Source organism: Natrix helvetica (assembly GCF_964273705.1).
Source record: "Natrix helvetica genome assembly, chromosome: 1".
Classification (NCBI taxonomy): domain Eukaryota; kingdom Metazoa; phylum Chordata; class Lepidosauria; order Squamata; family Natricidae; genus Natrix; species Natrix helvetica.
Genome location: NC_138548.1, coordinates 322,172,674 through 322,199,227, shown reverse-complemented (window position 1 = coordinate 322,199,227; position 26,554 = coordinate 322,172,674). Strand labels below are relative to the sequence as shown.

General features: G+C 41.1%; 1 protein-coding gene across 1 annotated transcript in view; it reads right to left on the bottom strand.

The window, feature by feature from the left end:
* Positions 1-26,554, bottom strand: part of SUMF1 (sulfatase modifying factor 1) — an 82,853-nt gene that overhangs the window by 37,348 nt on the left and 18,951 nt on the right. Inside the window, exons 3-4 of the mRNA XM_081969603.1 lie at positions 24,594-24,668; positions 3,181-3,263 (exon numbers count right to left, since the gene is read on the bottom strand). Coding sequence (XP_081825729.1) covers positions 3,181-3,263; positions 24,594-24,668 — 158 coding nt within the window. The remainder of the gene's footprint in view (positions 1-3,180; positions 3,264-24,593; positions 24,669-26,554) is intronic.

The following is a 26,554-nucleotide window of genomic DNA, read 5'->3' as shown; positions in this document are numbered from 1 at the left end:
ATGAAATCTAATTTATACTTGCGATGTGATAATATAATTCACTAAAAAAAAAGGATATACCAATAGCTAACATCTAACTTAAAATTGCAATGACAAGCGAAAATACAACCTTCCCAAAATTTGAACACAGGTGTTCCTTGGGTTATGACCGCTCTTTCTGTGACTGCTCAAATTTGTGATGGCACTGAATGGGGATAGTTATGACCAGTCCTTGAGTTTTGGCTGTTGCAATGTCCCTACAATCACATGATCCAGGCACTCAATGCCTGCCTTGCAATTATGACGACACAGCAAGTCACGGTCACATGACTGTGATTTCCAACATTCACTGCAGTCAAAGGGAAAGAGAGCAAGAACTTGGAAATTGCAATCATGTGAGGTCCTTGCTTAATGACATGTGCAGTACTTGCCTAACAACAGCAATTGGGACTGCAGGAACTGTGATCACTAAGTGGCGCATTCATGTGACGTCATGCTTTACAATCATGTCCCTTAGCAATGGCAATTCTGATCTCAAGTGCTATCATAAAACAAGGACTACCTGTATTTTTGCAACCTCCATATCAATACATTGTATGTACAGTGTATGTTTTGTATTTATTTACTGAAACTGTAATGAGAAGCAAGCAAGCAAAACCAAAATTATCAGATATAGAACAGAGACCCCTAATATGTTTTCCAACACCAAAATATTCCAAAATATTCTTCTTCTTAGTGATTAGCAAGCTATAGGACCTCCCCTCCTGCATATAAAGAGAAGCAAGGGGATGTAGCATATCTCAAGAAATCTCAACTTTTGAAACATCAGCTGCTACTTGTCTCAGCAAATGGTAAGCTTTGGGATTTTCATAGAACAGAGTTGGAAGGGACCTTGGAGGTCTTCTAGACCAACCCCTGCTCAAGCAGGAGACCCTTTACCATTTCAGGCAAGTCACTGTCCAGTCTCTACTTAAAAGCCTTCAGTGATAGAGCACCCACAATTTCTGAAGGCAAGCCATTCCACTAGTTATTGTATTTTTCACACTATAAGATGCTCCAGACCATAAGATGCACCAAGCTTTTGGGGAAGAAAACAAGAAAAAAGAATCTGCCTCCCAGCATCCATTGGTATTCATCTGGCTAGCGTCCTTGCAGCAAACAGCCTGGTCAGCTTTAGCACATTATTGCAGCCTGATTTAGCATGAGGAACTGATTGGTGCTTGGATCAGTGTCCCGGAATACTGCTGATCAGCTGTTTCAGGCTTCGGGGATTTCCACCGCCTATCGCTGCCTCCACGCATCCCATTTTCAGCCTCCCATTTTTGGCCCATTCCAGGAATCAGGGATTGCCCCCACTGCCTATCGCTGCTGGTGATTGGCAGTGGGGATCAGCAGCGATCCCCATTACCTGGAACGGGCGAAAAATGGGGAACACAGAAGCTGAAAATGGCTGAAGGATGGGAACTAGCGAATAGGTGGGGCTTTGGCAACATTCACTCTATAAGATGCACAGACATTTCCACCCACTTTTTTTTGGGGGGGGGGGAGAAAAGTGCATCTTACAGACTGAAAAATACGGTAATTGTTTTCACTATTAGGAAATTTCTCCTTTGTTTCAGGTTGCTTCTCTCCTTGTTTACTTTCCATCCATTGTGATGCTTAGTTCAGGATAATAAAATATCTCTCAGCGACTTGAGAAGTCTTGCATCTCTGTGTCTGAGGGAATGGATCCTTCCGAGTGCGTTCCATATTTTTTATTTTTCTTCCTTGGCATGGCTAGTTAGCCTGGTCGCCTTATCTCTTAAAGATAGCTTTGAAGGAAACAGCCGTAAATTATAACCATCTCTGCTGCCATTAATTGTCAGGGGAAGATTTCACCCTGAACTAGATGAGGTCTTAGATCATAAGCATATTCTTTAAGGTGCGAAAATGAAAATAAAATTCCGGAAAACATATTCTAATTAAAAACAAGCTTTAATACAAAAATAAGAAATGGAAAATAAAACAAAACTATCTAATTGTTACATTTTGGAAAAAGCAATTCTGTCTCCCAGTTTCCTGAAAGACGGACAAAGATCAAAAAGAAAGAGAAGTCTCTGGAATGTTTAATGAGCAGGCACAGTACATCATTGTCAGATAAGACCTTATGACCTGCGCAGTAACTCTTTCAGTTCAGCTATTCAGTTCAAACTAGCAAACAATTTAACGCAGTGACAGATCAGCTGTTTCAGGCTGCGGGGATTTCCACTGCCTATCGCTGCCTCCGCGTGTCCCATTTTCAGCCTCCATGCATCCCATTTTTGACCCATTCCAGGAATCAGGGATTGCGGCCACTGCCTATCACTGCTGGTGATCAGTAATGGAGATCAGCAGTGATCCCCATTACCTGAAACGGGCCAAAAATGGGGCACACAGAGGCTGAAAATGGCTGAAGGTGGGAACTAACGAGTAGGTGGGACTTTGACAACATTCACTCTATAAGATGCACAGACATTTCCACCCACTTTTTTTTGGGGGGGGGGAGAAAAGTGCATCTTACAGACTGAAAAATACGGTAATTGTTTTCACTATTAGGAAATTTCTCCTTTGTTTCAGGTTGCTTCTCTCCTTGTTTACTTTCCATCCATTGTTTCTTGTCTTGCCTTCTGGTGCTTTAAAAAACTGATGATCCCCTCTTCTTTGTGGCAGTCCCTCAAATACTGAAACACTGCTATCATTCTTTCCCAATCCTTCTTTTCACTAGACTGCAACTAATTCCTGCAACTGTTTTTCATATGTTCTAGTCTCCAGTCCCCTAGTCATTCTTGTTGATCTTCTCTGCATTCTTTTCGGAATCTCAGCATCTTTTTTTTTTATTGTGGTACCAAAATTTAATGCAATATTCCAAGTAAGTAAGCCTTAGTAAGTGTGGTCTTACTAAGGCTTTATAAAGCGGTATTAATACCTCACATGCTCTTGATTTCATCCCTCTATTAATGCAGTTTAGGATTGTGTTGGCAACTAACGAGAAATTCTAACAAGAAATCTCCCCCCCCCCAAATAAAATCTGATCTTTGATAGGTTCCTTTGTTTTGACAACACCAACTTGTTTGTGTTTATTTGTCCAGTGATGCTTAGTTCAGGATAATAAAATATCTCTCAGCGACTTTCGTACATTTTCAGTAAAATACCAGTAGAAACCCGATACTGTTTGGGGCTCACCTCTTTAAGATATGAGAATCAGGGCCTTCTGGGTGCTTCCAATTTGCTCCTTTAACTGGTAGCCACCAAGGAGCAATTGCAACCTAAAATACAGGCAAAGAAAATATTGGTGTTTTTCTGAAGTGCCTACCCATCCAGCTAATTATATCAGGCAGCTGCCATTAGCAATAAGAAAACCGAGACAAGACACATATGACTCGGTGCTTTCAGTGATGGTCATTCCATGATCATTTGTTCATCTAAATTACATATTTGTCGTATAACTAGTTTTTCGTCAGTGTAAGCAATTTAATCAAAACCAGCTAAAATTACCACCAACCCCACTTCAAATTAATTACAGTTTCATTGTTATCAAAATAAGGAAAGTGTAACTACTTGCTTCTGAAAAAGCCAGTATCTGAATTTCAAATCTTTCATAGATGAAACGTAGCTTTCCAATTTAGAGTAAGTTATGAAATCAATTTCTTTATGCTATTGGATATCAGTGATTATATCTCTACAGGATGTCCTCGAGTTACAACCACTAGCTTAGGGAATGTTCAAAATTAAAAGGGCGCTGAAAAAAATGACTTGCAACCAGTCCTCGCAGGTATGACTATTGCAGCATCCCTACAGTCATGTGATCAAAATTTGGGCACTTGACAAATGGCACGTGTTTAGAATGGTTGCAGTACTCCAAAGTCATGTGACAACCATCTGCAACCTTGCCAGCCAGCTTCCAACAAGCAAAGTCAATGGGGAAGCTGGATTTGCATAATGACCACATGATACACCTGCAGTGATTTGTTAACAACTGTGCCAAAAAAGATCACAAATTTGGGTGTGGCTCATTTAACAATCATCTTGCTTAGCAATGGAAATTCTGGCCCAAATTGTAGTTGTAAGTCAATTTGTGGACTTCCTGTATGTTTCTGTTGTGCTCACTGTGGTTAATGAGCATGGATGTCGTGGCCAAGTACCATTATCTAATAATCATTCATTTGGAATCACTCATTCCAAAACCAATAGTAGAGCAGCTGAAGAAAACCATGCTCAGCACCAATGTGCATAGATATATGTTCTAACTATTGTACACGACCTTCAATTATCCTACAACAAGCTACAGTCATCCTTCTCTGTCTACATCAGGGGTGTCAAACTCAAGGGTCGGGGGGTGGTGGATCCGGCCCGTGGGGTGCTTAAATCTGGCCTGCGGGGCCACCCTGAAAACAGTAAAGGACTGGCCCGTGGTGCCTCCCAAGCTGTTTTTGCTGGCAGAGGCTTGCAGGAGGCCGTGGCAGCCGAAAACAGAGCTCAGGAGCCCATTTTCTCTGGCAGAGTGCCGGGCCACCACAGGCACCCCCGACAGGAGTGACGTCAAGCTGACCATGCCCCCCTGGCCCTTCTCCACGGTCAAACACAACCCTGATGTGGCCCACAATGAAATCGAGTTTGACACCCCTGGTCTACGTAGATTGTCTGCTTGGGATTTGATAATATTAATCAACCACAATGAAGACTGCAACGTGCAACCGTGTGGTTTTTTAGAGTTAGTCAAAAAGCACTCTGGCATTCAAAGATAGATGTAACTGGCATAACATTTCAAGATTTTCTCTTCAGCTATGAAGGTTCAAAAACCATATTAATTTTAAATACTGTAATTCTTTGCATCATCAGTTCCAAAGATCACAGGCGGAGAATATGATGTACGGTTTATATTCTGTGCTGCAATACAGAGAACATGGATATCACTTACTGTAAATAATGAAATCCTCACATAATCTATTGTTATGATTAATAGCAATTTGCTTCTAAACTTGCTTGTTGCTAAAGTGACTGTTATTTATTGTTATTTATCATCTATGTTTCAAGTTGCTTGTTCTAAAAATAAGATAAATGCTTAAATGTACATCTCTCAATTTTTTTCCCCAGAATGCTGAAAAGATTTTAATTAGCTTTTGTGCTAATTAGGGAAAAAATTAAAAACAAGATTATGTAACACACAACCCTTCTCTTACAATCAAGGAACTTAATTGCTTTTTTAATGCACAGCATATTTTTAAAGTCTCATGGTGTTACCTAAAATCATACAGATGAGCTGAAAATTAACTTAAGCAGCATTACACGTCGATAGAAAAAAGTACTTATGTATAACATTTCACCCTGTCTTCCTCTCCAAAATGAAACCTTAAGCAGCTAGCCTTTCCCTACCACTGGGGAAAACTATAATTCACTTGTGTAAGTTAAATACCCATTTGTGTAATTTATGATTTATAGCAGGTGCTTGATATCATATTTGAGAGGTTGAATATATTCTTTAGCAATTGCCTTGATCCATGATATAACAAAGAAGAGCAGACCTATGTACTAATTTTTAAAGATCATGTTCATGTATCTTTGGTAGTTGTAAGACACCAGAATTATCAGAATTGATAGATCTCTGAAAGGTCCTTAGTGCTCTCTGAGCTCGGTGGTTTTCTTGCAAACATTGCATTACCCAAACTAGGTAACATCATCAGTGCTAGACTACCATCTAGTTTGGGTAATGAAACATCTGCAAGAAAACCACCAAACTCAGAAAGCACGAAGGAACCCTCATTTCAACACTGAACTACAAATATTCTCCTTTATTGATAGATCTCTCCTTCGACATGATCGCATCTTTTTTTTTTATTATCATTAAATCTTTAGCTAAACATAAAGTGGAGTGAACTCTAAACTCTTATCAAGCATATATGTTTTTCATTATCCATGATCCCAATACTCCTCTTTAGAAGAGCTACCAGATTTGAGCTGCAGAAATCCAAATGACTAGACGTTGGCACAGATGTTACTGTTTTCTATATCTCTTTTCTAGCATCTACTGGATTCCTAAAACAAAGATCTGATAGAGATGTACTCTTTATAGAATGTTCACCAGTACTATCAAATTGAGAAGCAGAATTGTAGAAGTTCATTCAAGTTTTTGATTTAACCTCTGGCCTTCCCAAGTTTGACTAGGGAAGTTTCCTACTTGAACAACTGAATAGCTATATGGAGAAGTATCTGATCTGCTATCACAAAGTCTTCTCTCTTGCTTTTTTAGAACATGAGATCCTTTTCCTGACAAATGATATAAAGTTGTCAAATAGACAAAATACAAGTGATGTTGACTCCTACATTTACCAAGAGAAGAGATAAAAGAAGAGAAGAGATATAAAGTCAGAGATTCATCAATGTAGCCTGTTAACTGTAGATTTTTTGGAGGGAAAAAAAAATCAGAAATAGCTGGATGCAAAGCATCTGTGTGATTTAAAAGCTGTAATTCCCTCTCCAAATTCCAAAGTATTGCAATTGCCTAAGCATAGATTTTTTAAAAAATCTACTTTGGGGTATAAAATATACCCCAAAGTAAGAATCACGGAGCCTTATACTGAAGAACCCAGCAGAAACTTTTTCATTGTTAATGGACACCTTTCAAATATACATACCCCATCATCACTACCACTAGCAACCTTTATAAATAATTACAAGCTATCTAATGCAAGTAATTTGACAGCAGAATACTTTGATCATGGGCAGAAAAGATAATCTGTCTTGAAAGTAACAGATACACCCTCAAATAAAATGTCCACTAATATATATATGGGAATATTAGGCCAGCCAGGAAGTCATGTCAACCCCAAGAATTGGATGGATCACTCAGCAATAAAATAAAGGCAGCGATCCACATTAGATATATTTTATGCCTCCAAGACACTAGTGGGTTTCGGCTCCCGTTGCAACCGGTACCCTGCAACGGGAGCTGGGTGTGCACTACAGGCACATGCACTGCGCACGCATGAGCACCCACCACCTGCGACGCTCCAGATGCTCGGTGGAGCGTCATGCAGGCACCGTATGTTGCGCATGCGTGCACAGATGGCCCATTTCCTTCAAATGCAGGTAAGGAACGAGGGCAGGTGGGCAGGCCCTCCAAAGCACTGTTCCGGTACAGTAGCTGCTGCTTCCAGCAGGCACTGGTATGCACTTACTGGGGCGTACGGCCTGCAACCCACCACTGCTCCAATATTACATTTCAGGGCTGAAATTTAGCATTAAGAATACACTCTGTTACTCAAGGTAGTTCTTGGCATGCTTTTGTATCATTCGAGTCTTTGCATTTTAACATTTATGGTTTATTAAAGGGCCCAAGATCAAATCTTGGGGGGGGGGGGGGGAAATGCTTTCATAGTTGCCAATGTATTTTATCATGTATTTCAAACATAGAAAATTGTTGGCATCAACATCACTAAATGACATTCTTGAGGACAGCTGTATCACTAAACACTGCAAAGAACTCTTATCATTGAAAAGGTATTAGGACATTATCTAGCTTCACTTAAAATGTTAGAAGCTTTTTTTTTTAACTTCATTGGATTTTCACATAAGTATCTTGCTCTTCCATTAAGCAAAATAAAAAGTGCAACCTATACTGAGAAATAAAAGGGGAGAGGAATGGAGGTAGAAAGATTTACAAAATGTAGCATTTAAACAATACCTTGGTAGCATTACCAAGACAAATTAAGACAAATTAAACTGATGTGATGATGCTAAGCATGTTCTTCTTACACTGAGAACTGTCTGCCTAAATTGTTATTACTATTAATCTCTAGCTGGAGCTTTTTTGTTGGTCTTGTTTTGCTTTTATGGTGGTGGTACCTTCCCACACTTGTCAAATATGTTAAATGGATTTAATTTCATCGTACATTTTACCGGTGAGAGCTATTTTGATTTGTTTTATAAAAGCAGGAGTAATATAATTGAACAATTGAACCAGAATAGTTTAAGGAAGGGCTATGAAATAATCCTGCTGAACAAGTTTAGATAATTCATTATAGAGCATGTATGTTCAAAGGTTTGAATGGAAAACTCTATTTCTAAAAGTTTATCGCAGATGTTATGGATGCTACCCCAAAAAATCACTAGACTACCTACAATTCAAAGTAGGTTATAATCCTGGACAGAATGTAATTAGCAAAGATAACAGTATTGTCTAACAATTAAATATTTAATAAAATGACTAAGATGAACAAATCAGTAAAGACTTCATATCATGTAAAAGTCAAGAATATTCTCAATACTGTGTTCTTAAGGATGAAGGAAATGATAAGAGTATAATACATTAGAAAAGAATAAAAACTGACATACTGCCATAAACATTGGACTTTTAAGTATAGCATATTCCCTTCTTAAATTAATCCAGCGTCTTTGTTTAAAAGCCTTTATTATTTTAAAGTTATAGTGATGATTTCATACTGAAAATTCAAATTTTAAGCATCACAGAATTTGAAGAACAGTGTTTCCATTCTTAGCATACATCTGCAATTGACAGAAATTACTAGTAGACAGACAATTATGAATATGAAATGAGAATTCTTCCCACTTGTTTGCAACCATAAGTCAGTGCCTGAAACTATGTGCTCATAAGTTATAGCTTTATCTATATAAACTTACTGTATATATGCTTTCAGATGAATACCTAAAATATCTAGCATAAACTATAGACACAACAAATGTTTTTGGAACATCTGGATCATATATTGACTTGAGATCAAGACCTACAGATTTGTCTGCACTTTTCCCAGAAAATTCTCTAAAGCCAGATTTGCCTATTGTCATGTTAGTCATTGTCATAACAACATTTAATGTACATGTAATATACGATACTAGAGGTGATTGCATTATCTTGGTTTCACTGCTCCTATTCTCCATCTAGAAAATGAGAATAACAGACACATAATGTCCTCAGGTGAACAATATATTCTCTTTTACTGTTTGTACAGTAATGTACAAACAGTACATTGTAAAAGAATAATTTTGCTCTTTTGAAAAGTGTACAATTTAAATCTAAGGCTTTATTATAAGTAAGATACAGGGCACAACTTTTTGTGCCTTTACCAGCAAAAAGGTGAGTTTATAAATGTCAGGAGCTATGCCATCATTATCATACCAGCCTAATCAAAGGTTGTCATGGTATTACATTAACAAAGGGATGAATATTGCTGCGGCATATTTGTTCTGAAACGGAGTGTTCACTTAGTTGTTTACAAATTCATGAAAATACTTTTAGGTTTTTTTTGTTAATTTATATGCGTCTCAAAGTTGAAAATGTCTTTTTAAAGTTAATTTTTTGTTTTATCTCATTACACTTAACTCCCAAAAAATACCAGGAATAGCTAGCAGTTGAAAACTGAAAAGAGAGACATTTAAGAATTGATTGTACTTAACCCAACTCTGTTTTTTCAAAACCAGGATCAATCACAACAAGAAAACTCAAGAACTCATTGCCTTCAGATCCCAGAAAAAGGCAGGATTTAAATATAATAAACATATTTAAAATTACAGCTAAAGTTACCACATGTTTATATAACAGATTTTTATATTTAACCAAGTCAGAGAAGCTCTTGGTAAATTTTACACTATTGACACTACTGAAAGCAAATGAAACTTGGGTGAATCTCCGGTTCTGGACTTCTCAGAGACCTCCAGCGGACTCCTTTGGAAACAGAATGTTGGAAATAGATGGATTTTTGGCTTAAGAAATGTATCCATAAGTACACAGCTACTGGTATCTGGCAATTAATATTTATTCAATATGCTAGACCTGTTTCCTCTAAAACAGAAACACCAAGGAACTCTCAGTTGATTTTGAAATTGCCGAACATCAGACCAGAAAAAATTGCCCAATCCTAACTAGTAAAACAGGATGCCATGATCAGTAGTACAAGCAATTTTTACTCTATGCTATAACCCTGAAATAACATGGAAGAGTGCCAGGTTTTAAGTGGTGGCACACAAAATTAAGACAAAGAATATTTAAGAACAACTGAACTTGTTTGAGTAGGGAATGGCTTTTCCTTAGCACAGCACACTGGTCATTTTTCTATGTCAGTGACTGTTCCTCAGACTTGCCAGAGCTCTATAACTTTATATTTGAGATTAGTTGCAACTAATAAGAAGCCTTTTGGCATACCGGTATTTTTTAATGGATCATTTCTGTTTATTTACATTTGGATGTTCTGGATACTTGAAAATTATCTCTTTTCTTTCTTCATTCTTTCTACTGGTTAATGACTGCAGTAAAATCATTTGATTTTAATATCACACCTACACTGAAAGGAAGAAAAAAAAAGTCATAGTTTGGTATTTTTTTCAGAAAAGCTTTTCACTTAGATAACTAAGATAGTGGAGACACAATGTAGATCTCTTGTTATTTATTGGTCAAACTGCACGTGCTTCTAGGAACAAGGACACGTTTGTTTTGGCAACTTTTACCTAGATGATCTTCTGCAATGCTTACTTTCAGGAGCTATCATAAAAAAAAATGGTATTAAAAATGTTTTAAGCTACTGGTGAAAAAGGCAGTTCCTTGGTAGAAATAGCGCAGAGGAAAGATAAATTCTTTGTCACTTGGTAAATAGCACTTGTATTTCCAATAACCGGACAGATTCAATACATACAAAGTTAATTATCACCTTTGAGCCTTAAAACACCCTGATATTTAAGGTATAACTAGTCTGCTATTTTCAGTCCCAATTATTTCTTTTCAATTATCTAAAGGAAATAAGACAACCATTCAACCTGCTTATTTCATTGTGGGTGCCTTGCTTGCAAGGACAAATGTATTTTTGTCACGCCAAGTCAGAAAGATAAGACTGGCTGAAAGGAAAGTGAATGTTTACAAGATGGAGTATCTTAGGTGTTCACTTTTATGCAGTTTCCCCCCAGCTAGTGTTATGTACTCAGAGCGTCCACCAGCAGATGGCGCTCGAGAACCCTTGCCAAAGCTTTCCCCTGATTGGACAATCCAAACAGATTCAAAGGCGGCATGAGCTACGAGTTCCTATTGGTTGCCGGTCTGACAGCTGTTGGTATAAATAGCTGTCAGCCGGCTGGTTCCCTGTTCAGTTACTTCAGTTGAATAAACCAGTTAACTGTTGCTGTGGTCTGTTCAGTTATTACCTGAGATCTAATACTGGCGACGAGGACGGGCGGATCCGACCCAACACCATCAAGTAAGATGACGACTTCATCGATGTTCGCCCCATTTCGCGTGGAGGCAGAAACCTGGGAGGCTTTCGTTGAAAGATTTGAGTGTTTCCTCCTAGCTCACGATTTAACAAGCCTCACACTAGAGAGAAAGAGAGGCATCTTCCTAAATTATTGTGGACCGGAGATGTTCGCGACCGCAAGAGCTCTCTCAGCCCCCACCCCTGTGCATACGGTGCCTTGGGAAATTTTAATGGCCAAACTTAAGACCCATTACGAACCGGCACCTTCACGTTTTGCTAGGCGACAAAATTTTCGCCACTGCATTCAATTAGAGGGGCAGTCTATAAGTCACTATGTGGCTGCGCTCCGTGCGGCTGCAATACCCTGTGAATTCTCTGATTTAGACGAAGCCCTCTTGGAGCAATTTATCTATGGTCTAAAAGACGTAAATCTGCACCGCAGAATCCTCTCCCGGTCCGATCTAACATTAAAAATTGCCGTTGATGAAGCTCGCGCTTCAGAAATGGCAAATCAATCAACTCCTGATTGTCATCGGTTACCACAGCCCCTACCAACGGGTCTACCGGTTCCAACGCCTCAAGTCAACCGTCAGCAAGTGTCTCCTTCTATACGATCTGAAATTGATTTCGCGATTGACCGTTTGCAGTCATTAATGTACAAAGACGGCCGTTCCTGTATGAGCTGCGGGGGCAAACACGCACGCTCCACCTGCCGTTTTAGAGCAGCTGTCTGCCGAAAATGCGGAAAAAAAGGACATTTAGCATGTGTGCCGCTCTGCCATTCCTGACAACCGGCCGCCATCTCAAAACCCAGCCTACCGCTCTCCTGCACCAGCTCTGCCGAATCGCGCCTAAATTCCCTATCCTTGGGAGACATCCAGGAGTACAATCCCGAATGGGTTGTCGACTCCTCATCTGCAGCCGCAGGAGGCCGTGGTAAGATGCACATCACCATCCTTCTCGAAGGACGCCCTTGCTCGATGGAGCTGGACACCGGCTCAGCCCGCTCCATCATCTCATGGCAAACGCTGTCTTCAATTCTGCCCCATTACCAAATCCGGCACCTTAGCCCTGCGAACTACCGCCTGAAAGACTATCAAGGAAACCCTATAAAGCTCCTAGGCTGCGCCACGCCACAAGTCAATTATGGCTCTTTCACAGGCCGTCTACCATTACTAGTGGTTCAGGACTCCCTTGCCTCCTTACTGGGGCTCGATTGGTTCCGGGCTCTGGGACTATCAATAACCGGCATTCACTCTACCTACTACTCCTCTTTACCCCCTAACAGTTTCACCTCTCTAATCTCTGAATTCCAGGATGTATTCTCACCTTCCCTAGGCTGCTATAAGGGTTCCCCAATTTCCTTAAACCTTGACCCTTCAGTAGCCCCTATTCGTCTAAAGGCCAGGCGTCTGCCATTCGCTTTGAAGGCAAAAGTGGACGCGGAAATTGATAAACTCCTTGCACAGGGAGTTCTCCAACCCGTCGATTTTTCCCCTTGGGAAACACCAATTGTTGTTCCTCTAAAATCCGACGGATCTATAAGGATCTGCGCGGATTTTAAAACAACATTAAATAAAGCCCTCCAAGCCCACCCCGACCCAGTGCCAGTAGTCCAACATGTACTACACACCTTGGGTCGCGGCAAAATATTTGCAAAACTAGACCTAGCCCAGGCATATCAACAGCTGCCTGTTGATGAAGCCACTGCGCTTGCGCAGACTATAGTGACACACCGCGGGGCTTTTAAATGCCGCCGGCTGCAATTCGGCGTCAGCGTGGCCCCAGGAATATTCCAAGGCCTTATGGAGCGCCTTCTCCACGGCATCCCTGGGGTCACGCCCTATTTTGATGACGTACTCATTGCAGCCCAAGACGCCCAAACGCTTAGAAACACCCTACGCAAAGTCCTTCTAAAATTCAGGGCTGCAGGTCTCCACCTCAAGGCATCTAAATGCAAAATAGGAGTCCCTGCTGTCGGATTTCTAGGGTTCCTCATCAATAAAGATGGAATCTACCCATCCCCTGCAAAAGTGGAGGCAATCCTGTCTGCACCAACCCCCACTAATAAGGTTGAATTACAGGCTTTCCTAGGCCTCCTAAATTTTTATTCATCCTTTATTCCCCACAAAGCCTCTTTAGCTGAGCCCCTTCACCGCTTACTTGACTCTTCAGCACCATGGCTATGGACTGACCGCGAAGCGCAGGCGCTCGCGGCTGTAAAAAAGGCTTTGACAGCTCCCCCTGTTTTGGCACAATATAGCGAAAAATTGCCGCTTCTCCTCGCATGCGACGCATCTCCCTTTGGAGTCGGCGCAGTGCTGAGCCACATTTACCCCAACGGATCCGAGGCCCCCATAGCCTTTTACTCCCGCACCTTGTCCAAGCCTGAGCGCAATTATAGCCAGCTGGACAAGGAGGCGCTGGCCGCCGTTGCGGGAGTAAAACGCTTCCATCATTACCTTTACGGGCGACCATTCACCCTCCTAACTGACCATAAACCACTCCTAGGTATTATAGCCGGCGACCGCCCCACCCCGGAAATTATATCTCCCCGTATGTCCCGTTGGGCAGAATTTCTATCAGCGTACAATTATACGCTAACCCATAAGCCAGGTATTAACATGGGAAATGCGGATGCTTTAAGCCGCTGCCCCTTACCTATTCCTGTATCTGACCCAGCCCCAACAGAATCAATCTGCCTCCTGGACGAATTGAGCCTTCCCCTATCTGCCTCAGATATAGCAATACAGTCCAACTCAGACCCTCTACTATCAAAAATTATCTCTTTTGTTCGCAGCGGTTGGCCAACCGCCTCCATAGACCAACAATTAATTCCTTTCTATCGCCGCCGCACGGAACTCTCCGTCCTCCAAGGCTGTCTTTTATGGGGCCATAGAATAGTCATCCCAACCAAATCGCGCCATGCACTGCTCACCCGCCTCCATGAGGGCCACCCAGGCATCGTGCGTATGAAATGCCTGGGTCGCAGTTATGTCTGGTGGCCCTCTATGGATGCAGACATTGCTGCCTGGGTGCAGAGATGCTCCCCCTGCCAACAGGTTTGGCCAGCACCACCTTCAGCCCCAACCCACGACTGGGAACAACCTAGATCACCGTGGAGTAGAATCCACGTGGATTTCTTAGGTCCAATAGATGGAACCACATTTTTCCTAGTAATTGACGCTTGGTCAAAATGGGTGGAACTTTTTCCTATGCATTCCACCACATCTGCAGCCACCATCCGAATTTTGGACAATCTCTTTACAACCCACGGCTTGCCTGACATTATAGTGTCAGATAACGGGCCTCAATTTACATCCCAGGAATTTCAAACATACCTACAACGCCTAGGCATCCGACACGCCCCCGTAGCTCCCTTCCACCCGGCGGGGAATGGTATGGCGGAGCGCGCGGTGCGCTCTGCCAAAGAATCCCTTGCACGCATGGCTTACTTACCATTACATCAACGAGTGGCCACATTCCTACGATGCCAACACACCACCCCCTGCCCAATAACAGGCAAAGCCCCTTCCGAACTATTAATGGGAAGGAAACTCCGTACAACACTGGACCGATTGCATCCTTTCTATGCTACCCCCTCCTATCCCTCCTCTCCTCCTCCTAGGGTCTTTATTGTGGGGGAAAGAGTGTTTGCTAAGAACTTTGCAGGGGATCCAAAGTGGGTGCCTGGCGTGATTTCGGAGCTAACGTCTCCTTGGAGACGGAAGAGTATGGAGGAGGCATATAGATCAACTGAGGCGACGGGTCGTGGACGCCACATCCAACAGTTCGCATGTTCCAGTTTCAACTTTAGTTCCAAGTTCACCAAACCCTAAGGACGCCGAAAATCGGCCCAACCCTGGACAAACAACTAACTCCGACAGCCATACCACCGATCCGATCCTGGCGAATTCCCTACCTGGTCAGTTGAGCGGAACTCCACGGTTCGGGCCTTCATGGACACTTCCCCGGAACGATCCTCCTACAGCGACGGACAATCCTCAGTTGAGGAGATCGCAGCGCGTGCGCAGACGGCCCACAAGATTACAAGATTACGCATGCGCGGACAAGGGGAAAGGAGTGTTATGTACTCAGAGCGTCCACCAGCAGATGGCGCTCGAGAACCCTTGCCAAAGCTTTCCCCTGATTGGACAATCCAAACAGATTCAAAGGCGGCATGAGCTACGAGTTCCTATTGGTTGCCGGTCTGACAGCTGTTGGTATAAATAGCTGTCAGCCGGCTGGTTCCCTGTTCAGTTACTTCAGTTGAATAAACCAGTTAACTGTTGCTGTGGTCTGTTCAGTTATTACCTGAGATCTAATAGCTAGGCTTTCCAAAGCACATCGAAAATTACACTGAAATGACCTACTTCTCTTCAGCATTTTGCCGCCATGGCAACTGCATTGGATTGCCAGTGAAAATCATCTGCTGCCTGTACAAGCCAGCCCACCTGCAAACAGTGCCAAACAGGACAAGGCACTCACGGTTCAAGACAAAAAACAATGGCTGGACAGGTGACAAGCTCAGATTCTACATACAATAGAGGCATTTCCGGGTGATGTTTGACAGTAGTTCGCGACATGAATTAGTGTGTGTGTGTGTGTGTGTGTGTGTGTGTGTGTGTGTGTAGTGTAACAGATACAATGCCTCAAGTGGTGCCTCATGACTCAGTGAGAAAAGGGCAATATGTAACTCAGATTTATTTTTTAAATAACTGCATAGAAACAATGACCATATCTACAGAAATAGATCCAAAACACACTATCAGGGGTCGTGCTAGCATGACTGATTTCCCACACTATATAAGTACAGGTTCATCACACTCCCAAAACATGGGGTAGATATTGCAAACAATCAGAAAATAACTACAGGCCTATGATGATGATAGCTAAGAAAGTGAAATCTGCAGTTTAGACACACTCCTGGGATTGATGATACCAAACCAGACACAAGCTTGAATGCACACATGAACCTTGTTGCCTGCCTGCCTGCCTGCCTGCCTTCCTGCCTTCCTTCCTTTTCTATAGCTGTCCCTCTCAACCAAGGACTCTAGAACGTCTAATTCTAAAACTACAGGTGAAACTCAAAAAATTAGAATATCGTGCAAAAGTTCATTTATTTCAGTAATGCAACTTAAAAGATGAAACTAATGAGACTCATTACATGTAAAGCAAGATAGTTCAAGCCGTGATTTGTCATAATTGTGATGATTATGGCTTACAGCTAATGAAAACCCCAAATCCACAATCTCAGAAAATTAGAATATTGTGAAAAGGTGCAATATTCTAGGCTCAAAGTGTCCCACTCTAATCAGCTAATTAAGCCATAACACCTGCAAAGGGCTCCTGAGCCTTTAAATGGTCTCTCTGGTTCAGTAGGAATCACAATCCTGGGAAAGACTGCTGACCTGACAGATGTGCAGAAAACCATCATTGACACCCTCCATAAGGAGGGAAAGCCTAAAAAGGTAATTGCAAAAGAAGTTGGATGTTCCCAAAGTGCTGTATCAAAGCACATTAATAGAAAGTTATGTGGAAGGGAAAAGTGTGGAAGAAAAAGATGTACAAGCAGCAGGGATGACCGCAGCCTAGAGAGGATTGTCACGAAAAGGCCATTCAAAAGTGTTGGGGACTTTCACAAGGAGTGGACTGAGGCTGGAGTCAGTGCATCAAGAGTCCACCACACACAGACGGACATGGGCTTCAAATGTTGTATTCCTCTTGTCAAGCCGCTCCTGAACAACAAACGTCAGAAGAGTCTTACCTAGGCTAAAGAAAAACAGACCTGGTCTGTTGCTCAGTGGTCCAAAATCCTCTTTTCTGATGAGAGCAACTTTTGCATCTCATTTGGAAACCAAGGACCCAGAGTATGGAGGAAGAATGGAGAGGCACACACGGCAAGATGCTTGAAGTCCAGTGTGAAGTTTCCACATTGTGTTGATTTGGGGAGCCATGTCATTTGCTGGTATTGGTCCACTGTGCTTCATTATATCCAGGGTCAACGCAGCCATCTCCCAGAAGATTTTGGAGCACTTCATACTTCCTTCCGCAGATGAGCTTTATGGGGATGCTGACTTCATTTTACAGCAGGACTTGGCACTCCCCATACTGCCAAAAGGACCAAGACCTGATTCAATGACCAGGGGATTACTGTGCTTGATTGGCCAGCAAACTCTCCTGACCTGAACCCCATAGAGAATCTATGGGGCATTGCCAAGAGAAAGATGAGAGACATGAGACTGAACAATGCAGAAGAGCTGAAGGCCGCTATTGAAGCATCCTTGTCTTCCATAACACCTCAGCAGTGCCACAGGCTGATAGCTTCCATGCCACGCCGTATTGAGGCAGTAATTACTGCGGAAGGGGCCCAAACCAAGTACTGAGTACATATGCATGCTTATACTTTTCAGAGGTCCGATATTGTTCTATGTACAATCCTTGTTTTATTGATTGCATGTAATATTCTAATTTTCTGAGATGGTGGATTTGGGGTTTTCATGAGCTGTAAGCCATAATCATCACAATTATGACAAATCGCGGCTTGAACTATCTTGCTTTGCATGTAATGAGTCTATCTCATATATTAGTTTCATCTTTTAAGTTGCATTACTGAAATAATTTTTTGAGTTTCACCTGTATACAATAGTTAAAACAATTAGAAACAATAAAACAATAAAAATATCCCAGAAAATGAAAGACAATAGTATACAGTCTAGAATAATGGTGTTATAACAAGAATATAACTATTATTGAACAAAAGAGTTGTCTCACACTAACTTTGCTATGATCATAAATTCTCATTATAGGTAATCCTCGAGTTACAAATGTAATGGAGTCTGCCCATTTCATTCGCTAATCAAATGCGAGGCTCGTTAGGTGCACATGAGGTATTTCAGGGTGAGGAAGGCCATGGGGGCCCGAGTGTTGGAATAGGCCACCTACTTAAGACCACCCAAGGCCTCCCTGACCCACTGAAATACTTCATGCTCCCCACAATTGCTTCCACCCACCCACCCACCCACCCAAACTGCTGTGCTGGGTCACTTAATGTGCAAAGACCTAGAAAACTGTCTCCTCTCCAATCTCTCAGTCGCACGCATCCCTCTGCAGCTCCATTTTGGTATGTGGAGGCCTGGCCTGGCACTTAGCTCTATTTAGGCCTGTGCAGGTCTGGCCCGGCACTGCACAGGCCTAAACAGAGCATCAGAGGCCCTCCAAAGTTCAGTTTTGGCTGGCAAAGTGCAAGACGAATGTTGCAGAGCCTCTGCGGTTGTTCATAAGGGCAAACAACTGCTATGGTGCTGCAAGATTCGTAGTTTCGGAACTTGTTCACAAACACTAGGAGGCGCTGATCGCGTAACTCCGAACGTTCACTAAGGGAACACTCGTAACCCAGGGAATTCCTGTATTCTTAGAATCCGATGCTAAACAAAATTAATTTTGCTTGATATTTGGGCTTGGGCACTTTGTGCTTGGACCTAGCTCCTAATGTGTACATCAATCTTTCAAGCTTTATCCTTAATAAACCCTTAGATGATGTCACAAGCTATGTCTATAATGCTTGAATATGATGCAGAAGAAATCAGTGTCCTGGCTTATTGGTTTTTATATTGTATATACTGTAGCTTGAAGGGGGCAGGTCAAGGACAGCATATAGCCAGGGCTTTTAATTTTAAAAAACATTAATACCATTTTGATTTCACTTTTAAAGTTCTTTTAAAAACAAAGAAAAGAAACAAATGTTATCTCTTCAAATTTACTTTTATATTTTATAGTCTGCATACTTACAAGAAGAACCACATTTGGCTAAACTAAAATTCTAAATTAAAGAGAAAAATAGTCCCTGCCTTGCTAGGCTGCTGGCCAAAATAATAAGAATAGTATCATTTTTCCATGCCTACTAGATGATGTTCTGCATGCCAAAATGTCCTAAGAATATATATTGAAAAACAAGGCAAAAGAAAAGTCCTTTAAAAATTACTCTAACCAAATAGGGGAAATCTTTCAAAGGAAGCAGCAGAGCTGAACAATTTGGGCTGGATGCCAGTCCCAACGTGCCTCTGATACAAACACCAGGGAGAGGAATTCCCAGTTCAGGCAAGGATCATAATACCCCAAGTAGCTGCTCTGAAGATTGACATTTGACTCACAGTAGTAAAGCAAAACACAGTATCTCTCTCTCTCTCTCTCTTTCTCTCTTTCTCTCTCTCTCTCTCCCTCACACACACGTACACACAAAATTGAAAAAAAAACACCTGTTTTTCCTGCATAATATTATACAGAAGGCAGGTTATCATTCTCCAAACATTCACTGCAAGGGTTTTACGTGCATGGCTTAATTATCCTGTCTTTATGCTTTCAGGCATGTCAATAACTCCTATTCCATTTTAGATCTTTTCCTCTCCTAAGAACAAGCGTCATAATTTCTTTGAAAGGATACAGAAGCAGAATACAAAACAAATCCTTGTGACAAAGGCACAAATTTCTCCTCTGCTTAGCAGAGAGAGATCAACCTAAGGTGGGCTTGCTTTTCTACTTTAAATCTGGATCAGTGGTGGGATTCACTATCCTTCGCTACTGGTTTGCAAATGGGAGCGTGCTTGCATTCTGTGCATGCACAGAAGGTCACGCATTACATTGGGTGAATGGACGGGGCCTCCAGCCGCAGCCGCTGCTGCTACCAGTTCGCCCGAACCGGTAAGAACCGGCTGAATACCACCTCTGATCTGGATAAGCAAGCATTACTCATGAAGGAATAGGTCTGCAACCTGGGTGTTCTTCCAGACTCACAGTTCTTACCTGGAGGTTGTGGCTAGAGGGCCTTTTATGCTGCACCAATTGCAAATGTACCTGGTGCAGAAGAACCTAATTACTGTAATTCAAACCTCCATTATCACCCAGTTGGGCTAATGCGATGCACTTTACATGGGGCTCCCCTTAGAAACTATGCAGGGATTACAACTAGTTCAGAATGCAGTGACTCGCTGATTTTAGTTCTGGCAGTATGTAAGTCAGCTCTGTGGCTTCTGCATTTGATTATTTCTTTCTGAGTACAATTTAAGGTGTTGGCATTAATATATGTAAGCAAGCAGCCATGGAGATTACCCTGAAGAAACAATGAAGAGATGTGCAAAATAGTTTCCCAGAAAACTGGGTAAATGTTAGGAAGAGACTCAGACTGGCTTCTCCCTGTGCAATAAAATTTTAGTTTGAAAATGACCGTCGTCCAGGCATGAAGAGGGATCACAGAATTTCTGGGCAGAGAGCCAAGGTTGCCAAGACAATTTCATTTAGGATCACTGGCTGTGAGCCAAAAGCAGAAATCTGCCCACCAATTCAGACTGTATAAAAACCAGACCTCTTAAGGGGCTAAAGTTGCATCAGTTCCATCTGGAGAGACAGCAAGTGTTTCATCTCCCATCTGCCTTTCCTGTATCTATCATACTCCCTTCTGCATCCGTGCTTTATTCTGTCTCCAGATCTGGTTGTTCTGATTCCTCCTTACGATTGCCTGATCAACCTGGTGTACAGGATTCATCTGCTTGTCCAAATAAATTGAATATTAAATAGCCGTACAGAGCTCTATTTAATTTTGTTAACTAATCAATGTTATTTCTGCCTAGAAATTTTTTATATTTCCACATCCTAAAAGACCCTGCGTTTGAATGTTCGTTCTCTTATCAGATCCCTTTGCCAACAGGATTGTGCATCATTTCTGTTCCAGCATCCACAAGCCACAGACTTGGATTAACACCATCCATGACCCTGTGGATTTGGATAGTGAGAATACGTGTGGCACACGGGTCCCAAACATAGTAAGAGAAAGAGAAATGTGATTGTTACTAAGCAGGATAGCATGTGTGAATGTCTAAATAAATGGCCTTAAGAGGAAAGGGGGGGGGGGGCAATGACACACAGTCAGATTGCAAGATTCTGCTGCAATAGTTTTTCTTGCTAAAGTATAGTTCAGGGGTTGGCAACCTTAAACACTCAAAAAGCCACAAAGGTCCTAACCGGAAGCATCCCATTCAATTCTGGAGTTGCCCAGAAATCTGGTTCCCCCACCATAGAGTCTTCTCCTAGTGTGGCATCCTTTTTCCTCTGCCACCCAGAAGTCTGGTTCCACCACCATAGAGTCTCCTCCTAGTGTGGCATCCTTTTTCCTTTGCCCACTGAAAGCCTGGTTCCCCCACCATAGAGTCTCCTCCTAGTATGGCATCCTTTTTCCTCTACCTGTCCTAATCAAAAACCCTATCAACTGTAGTGCCAACCAGCAACAGGGAGCTGCAGCAGAGGGATGAAAGAGCTACATGCCAACCCCTGGTATAGTTCTAGTCTTCTTGTGTAATCTATTTCCTGATCTGGTTAGCCTCAAGGGGTTACTGTCAGTCTTGCTGGATGGTTGAAACAGGGTAAGAGTAAGTAGAAAGAAATTTAACATTGTTTTTCGGGTTTCTGAGCACAGATTCCCAGAAATTCAAACACAAAGAATACAATATATAAGTGGAAAGAATTGATCAGTTCCAAAGTAAATTACAATTTTCTCCAACCACAGAGCTGAATTTAAAATAAACCAATATGTATTGTTCTACATGGACAAGTTGTATAACTTCACTTAATATCAGCAGCAGAAACAAGAGCATTTTCTCAGAGAGACAAAAATATTTTTTGTCACATATACCATGCCATAGCTAAACACCACCTCAATGGTTAAACTGCAGCCAAAGAATGTTTTCAAGTTTTCTTCCTTCTAGTTTTATTCAAAAATTATATTTCTTCAACAAAGCATGCAGGCTGCAGGATGTAATTATTCTAAAAAGCCCCATGTGGTGCTTCAATGTGTGTTATTTTTACTCCCATACATAACATTTTCATTTCGGTGCATGAAGGGAACTTGTTAAGATGAAATACTCAAGTGAAATTTAAACTAATTATCTACCACAATATTAAATCACCTGGAACTTTCCAACAGACTGCCAAAATGCAATTGAAAACACACAAGTGGTTTCCAACATATGTTGGAAGGTTAATATGTTACTGCCCTACTGAACATACTTCATAGATAAAAAGTCAAATCCCTCTCATATTAAGTTTCTCTTCTGATTGAGTTTTAGGGACATATTAAGTTTCTCTTCTGAATTGAGTTTTGGGGACTAGCTTTTGATGTTTTAAAATAATTCAGGAAGTTATCCAGTGATGCTGACAATATAAAAGATGCATAGCATATTTGTTCAGCTATGCTTTTAATAGGAGGCATCCCTGATACATACTGTTTCGGTTTTTAAAGACCTCATATCTACAAAAAACCTGGCTTTTGAATCCTACTGCTTTCAGATTCATTTTTGTTATATATAATACATATGTACAGACACATACATGTACACACTTGTGATGATCATCAATGAAAGGCTCATTTTATTTTTTTAGAATAAAATATATATATTTGCAGATGCAGATTTCATTATTCAAGGATATTTGCAGGTTTTTTTTACTTTTTTTAACCCATAAATATATCTCTATCTCAATCTAGACAGATAGTTCTCAACTTACAACAGTTCATTTAATGACCGTTCAAAATTGCCACGGCACTGAAAAAAGCGATTTATGACTATTTTTCACATTTATAAGCATTGCAGCATCACCATTATCATATAATCACATTTTAGATGTTTGGCAACTGACTCATATTTATGATGGGTTGCAGTGTTCCAAGGTCATGTGATCACCTTTTGTGACTTCCTGACAAGCAAAGTCAGGGGAAGCCAGATTCACTTGACAATTGTGTTACTAACTTAAGAACTGCAGTGTTTCGTTTAAGAAGTGTGGCAAGAAAGGTTCTGTTGCTATGTCAGCCATTTTTTAATTCACTTAACAAATGACTCACTTAGCAACAGAAATTTTGGGCTCCATTGTGGTTTTAAATCAAGATGTATCTATGAACTTCGGTGACACAGTGGTTAGAGTGCTGTACAGCAGGCCACTTCTGCTGACTATCGGGTTGCCTGCAATTTGGTAGTTCAAATCCCACCAGGCTGAGAGTTGACTTAGCCTTCCATCCTTCCGAAGTAAAAAGAGGACCCAGATTGTTGGGGGCAACATGTTGACTCTGTAAAAACACTTAGAGAGAGCTGTAAAGTCTATAAAGTGGTATATAAATCTAAGTGCTATTGCTATATAGATATTGCTATGTACCTACATCTACATCCATATATAGAGAGCCTGTGGTTTAGTGGCTAATATGTAATACAGCCCAGGTTCAAATCCCAGTAAGGGTATGGCTAGCTGATGAGAGCTAAATAGCTTGAAATAGATCTATACTAGTCTCCCTTTATTTATCAGCACAAATACAACACAAACATAGCAAAGGCAACATTAAAAATAAAAATATGGTTTTCTGCCTGGATGGTCTTCTGCCTGGATGGTCTTCTGTAATGAGCCGAAGGACAGAAAGGAGGAGTAGTGAGCTCCCTCCCATATTTGGGCATACCAGGGGTTGTAACACAAATATGTATGTATGTATGTATGTATGTATGTATGTATGTACGTATGTATTTAATACACTATGAAAACAACTGTTTTAACACCTCTTTCTCCCCCCTCCTTCCATCTCTGTCCTGAACAAAAGTTTTACACAATCAAAAAAATTAAATGAAATGAAATAAAATCCAGATGTATGCTTCTGTTTGCATATGTATGTATGTATGTATGTATGTATGTATGTATGTATACAGTACAACATACATACATACATTGTTCTGAGCAAGTTACGTATTAGCACAAAGTTTCACCCAATCTTGCCATGTCTTTTCAAATGTGGGTTCTCTGAAAGCTTTTTTGAGAGTTTGCCAACCAGGCCATTTGTCAGCTGATTAGCACCATATTTTGGGAAGCAATTATTACAATTAAACATAGCAGGTTTAAGGCTGGATAAGGAGAAAAAGGGAGGAATCAAAATGAATGTATAGAACAGACTCTGTCCTCAAAGCAGACCTTGTTCTAACTGCACATATTTGGATTTAAACTAGCACTGGTACTGTGGGCACACATACCTATGACCTATGAACATTCAGTCTGTAAGACTGTCAAACAAAGATGACAACACTTGCTGTTTATAAGGAAGAGTACAGCTTTGCAGTGATTGCAGATGACATGGGCCATCACAACATGCCAAAAAAGGACAGAAAGTCACCCTGTTTACTTCTGAGGTTTTACATTAGTATCTTAGAAGACACAATTTCACAATACTAAGACTGTCCTCAAAATTAGTCAAAAGCTTACTACTGCAAGTCTCACATAGCATAGTAATGGTTTTTAAAAACCAAATATATTATTGTGGTTACAATAGTTTGTTTCCAACTCTGAATCACTGTACAAAACGTATTAATAAAAACAACTTACAGCTTGCTGAATTCCATTCTTTACTTCTTTACTCAACATGCCTTCAAATACAAAGGAATCACCAAATCTTTCTGCCTGAGGAAGGAAGGGAGGGAGGAAGGAAAAATCAAATCAGATAATTAAGTAGCAATTATCTTCACAATAGCAATTTACTATTACTGTAAAAGGAAACAACACACATTATTTCCAAACTCAATACCCTTCAAATAGTAAACTTTCTTTCACTTCCAACCTTGAAAACCAATGGTTATAATTTTACAGCAGATTCCCTTGGGATAAGAATATTACATTATTCACAGACATTGCTCTTTAATGAGCTAAAACATAAACTCCTAAAACAGAAACAGATAGTGGCTGTTAGAAGGTCTATAAACATTTCTAGTAACTGGATCAAATTCTAAGAACAAAAACCTATAAAATATATGCATTTTACTTATCTATTAACAGGTTTATTATTTAATCATTCGTGCTGGCATAACTTGGGAAGTGAGGCTGAAAGGAAAACAGTATGTTTCAATCAGCTTTTCACTAAAATGGGATTTGAAAACCTACTGATGTGTATATATTTCTATCATGTCAACTCCATATTTGCTTCTCATTTTTTTATCACTTGGGTTTATTTTTAACTAATAATTGTATTTCAAATAGAGCAGCAGGAAAATAATATAACCAAATCATAAAGACACATGATAAAAAAAATTGCATTATCAGTATGTGTATTTTTGGAAGGTAGAGAAAAGGTCAATGAGTACTTAAAGCTTGAATATCAGAAGACTCTGAGTTCCATTTCTGACACACTTTGAGACAAAAGATCTAAAATAGCTACATTTGGGAACCTGTTCTGTCCTCAACTTTGATAAACTATGTACTGCAAGAGATGTCACATAATTTGAGACCAGATCATCCAACAGCATGACAGCTTTTGAACTTACAACAGTCATGCAATTTGTGGCTTTCAAAATTTTGAACTCCAATGTCCACATTATTTCTTGCAATCATCTCTGTAAGTAATTCTGTTTATTATTAGGTTACCAAAACTAATAGTGTCCATCCCCATCCCTTTGTCCTAGAAAAGTAAGCTGTTGAGATTATATCAGTTTTGGGGAGGAAGGCAGTGTACAGAACTTAAAACATTTTTTTTGTTCTGTTTGGAATTCTACTCAAAATTTCCACCCAGGTAAATATCAAAGGAGATTGAAGTAAAAAAGTATATTAACGGTGGAATAAAGTGTAGATCATCTACCACATTTTGAAATGACAAAGCAGTCAAATATATGCAAAAACAGCTTAATTGCTATTACTATTAATTACTTATGATAATTTTCTGTGTATTTATGTGTGTTATTGCATTATTGGTGATGGTGGAAGGGAAGATTACTAGCAATGGAAATAGTTCTTGGACTTACCGTGTTTCCCCAAAAATATGACCTGTCCTGAAACTAACACCTTGCCACATTTTTTGCGTGGGCAAAAATATAAGCCCACCCCTGAAAATAAGCCCGCTGGACAACCCCCCCCCCTCCAGCCAGGCAGAGCACCACTCACTGACCTAGCGGTATGCCAAAGACGCCAAGCTGCGGGAGCCAGGGGGGGGGAAAGGCACTCACGTTGCTTGGCGCCTTTGGGATACAGCTAGGTTGGGGAGTTGTGCTCTGCCTGGCCGGAGGGGGGAGTTGCCGAGCGGCTGCTCACTTGCAAACTGGCTCCCGAAGAGCCGGGCACAGCCTCAGGAACGAAGCAGCCATGAGGTGACCACGCTCACGAGCAGCAGCCCGGCAAACCCCCTCTCCAGCCGGGAAAAGCGCCATTCACTGAACTAGGGGGTATCCCTAAGGCGCCGAGGCACATGGCGCTCTGCCTGCTCCCCAGCTCCTGTGGATTGGCACATTCGGGATACCCCCTAGGTCAGTGCATGGACCTCTGCATGGCTGGAGAGAGGGGGTTTCGCAAGCGCCTGTTCC